The sequence below is a fragment of the Perognathus longimembris genome, chromosome 28 (genome assembly GCF_023159225.1).
Source record: "Perognathus longimembris pacificus isolate PPM17 chromosome 28, ASM2315922v1, whole genome shotgun sequence".
Classification (NCBI taxonomy): Eukaryota; Metazoa; Chordata; class Mammalia; order Rodentia; family Heteromyidae; genus Perognathus; species Perognathus longimembris.
Window position 1 is genome coordinate 90,831,782 of NC_063188.1, and position 1,906 is coordinate 90,833,687.

At 43.4% G+C, this 1,906-nt stretch overlaps 1 protein-coding gene across 1 annotated transcript; it reads left to right on the plus strand.

Annotated features, from left to right (window-relative positions):
* The first annotated feature begins 472 nt into the window (after positions 1 to 472).
* Positions 473 to 1,552, plus strand: LOC125343202 (melanoma-associated antigen B2-like). Its single transcript, XM_048335469.1, has one exon. It carries the CDS (start codon positions 485 to 487, stop codon positions 1,550 to 1,552), a length of 1,068 nt encoding a protein of 355 aa, XP_048191426.1. The 5' UTR covers positions 473 to 484.
* The last annotated feature ends 354 nt before the right edge of the window (positions 1,553 to 1,906 follow it).

Sequence of the window (1,906 nt, forward strand, 5' to 3'; positions counted from 1 at the left end):
CAATTTTCTTCCTTTGGGTCACAGAAGGAAGGCTGGTGGACTCCATCAACTGAAGGAGAAATCTCAGGATTTGTGAGGTTAATGGATGTCTGTGAAACCTTGCAAGACCCAAAGCAAATGAAGAAGAAACTGAGATATCCTGCTCGGTATTAGGAAGCTGTTAATGCTTTCAGAGTAGTTGAGAGAGAGAGAGAGAGAAGGACTGGTTGGGCCTTTTTAAATAAGAGTTGTGCTGGTCTTGATTTTGAACCAAAGAGGACCTAAGATTTTCAAACTTCCTTCACAGGATCTGGTCAGGAGAAGAAGGAAAAAAAGAAGCCTGGTGGGTAAGCAGAGCAGCAGCCTGAGAAAAATAAAAATGGCGGAGATGGACTGATCTATAGATAAGGTAATTTCCTCCTGATAATGGTACTCAAAAGTTCCATTTCTCTGTAGGATTTTGCTGTTCCAGATCTCCTGTTTACTATCCTTGACTTCAGCCATCATGCCACGGGGTCAGAAGAGTAAGCAACGCTCCCGTGCCAAGCGTCAGCAGACACGTAGTGGGAACCAAAGTCAGGATGTGCAGCCCACTGCTGAGGAGTCTGCCCCAACTTCTCTTGTTGATGAGGGTGCTTCGTTCAGTTCACCTGAGGTTTTCTCTCCCCAGAAGTCTCAGGTCGCCATGCCCTCTAGTGCTTCTGTTGCAGTGTCTGTCTGCACAAGACGTGATGTGAAGCGTGAAGGTTGTGATGCAGGTGCTAGGAATCCTGATGCAGAGGCGGAGGGTCCTAATAAATGTGCACATAAAAGAAGTTCCAGAACCTGCCAGGCAGAAACCTCCACTCAACTGGGAGAGGTTATCAGCTGGAAGAAGAATGTCTTGGTGCATTTCCTGCTCGAGAAGTTTAAATTGAAGGAGCATGTTACACAGGCAGATATGATGAAGGTGGTCAACAAGAAGTTCGAACAGCATTTCTCTGAGATCTTCAAGAGAGCATCAGAGCACCTGGAGCTGGTATTTGGTGTTGAGTTGCAGGAAATTGACCCTCACACTCACTCCTATGCCCTTGTCAACAAGCTGGGCCTCACTAGTGAATGTAGTATGAGTGCAAATAAGGGGTTGCCCAAGACAGGTCTGGTAATGAGTCTCCTGGGGGTAATATTTATGAGGGGAAATCGTGCCACTGAGGAAGAGATCTGTGATTTCCTGAATTCATTGGGAATACATTCTGAAAAGAGACATACACTCTTTGGAGAACCCCAAAGTCTCATCACCAAAGATCTGGTGCAGGATGGGTACCTTGAATGCCGCCAGATACCTGGGAGTAATCCTCCCAGTTATGAATACATTTGGGGTTTCAGAGCCCATGCTGAAACTACCAAGATGAAAGTCTTGGAAGTGTTGGCCAAAATCAAAGATACAGTGCCTAGGGCCTTCCCTGTTCTGTATGCAGAGGCTTTGAAAGATCAGGAAGAGAGGGCTAGAGCTGCAGCTTCCCAGAGCCCTAGCAACCTCCGGCTCTTTGACCCTGACTGCAGGTGTCCTTCCCGCTGTTCTTTCCGATTTTAGTTGAGTCTTAGAGTTTCCATTGTGGGGCAAAGTCATGTTCGCTAGAGAGAATAAAACATATGCTTTCTTGTTATAATATGATTAAATTGTATGTTATTTTGCGAGTATTCATTAAAAATTGCTATGTTTGACAGTCTGTTAAACATTATGCATGACATTTATTGCTGTTACTAAATTTAATAATTTTGTTAGTTTAAAACAAGTTGGAAAAAAAATCTTCACTTTCTTGTTACTACAACATAAGGTAAAATCGCATTGGAAAAAAGACTTTTGTGAACATGTAAAAGAACCCCATTGGAAACTAGCTGAAAAATGTTAAAACAAAAATAAATTGGTGGAGTTATAATTGGCTGT

Excerpts from the sequence above, each read along its gene's own strand:
- LOC125343202 (XM_048335469.1), top strand. The coding sequence starts at position 485 with ATGCCACGGGGTCAGAAGAGTAAGCAACGCTCCCGTGCCAAGCGTCAG.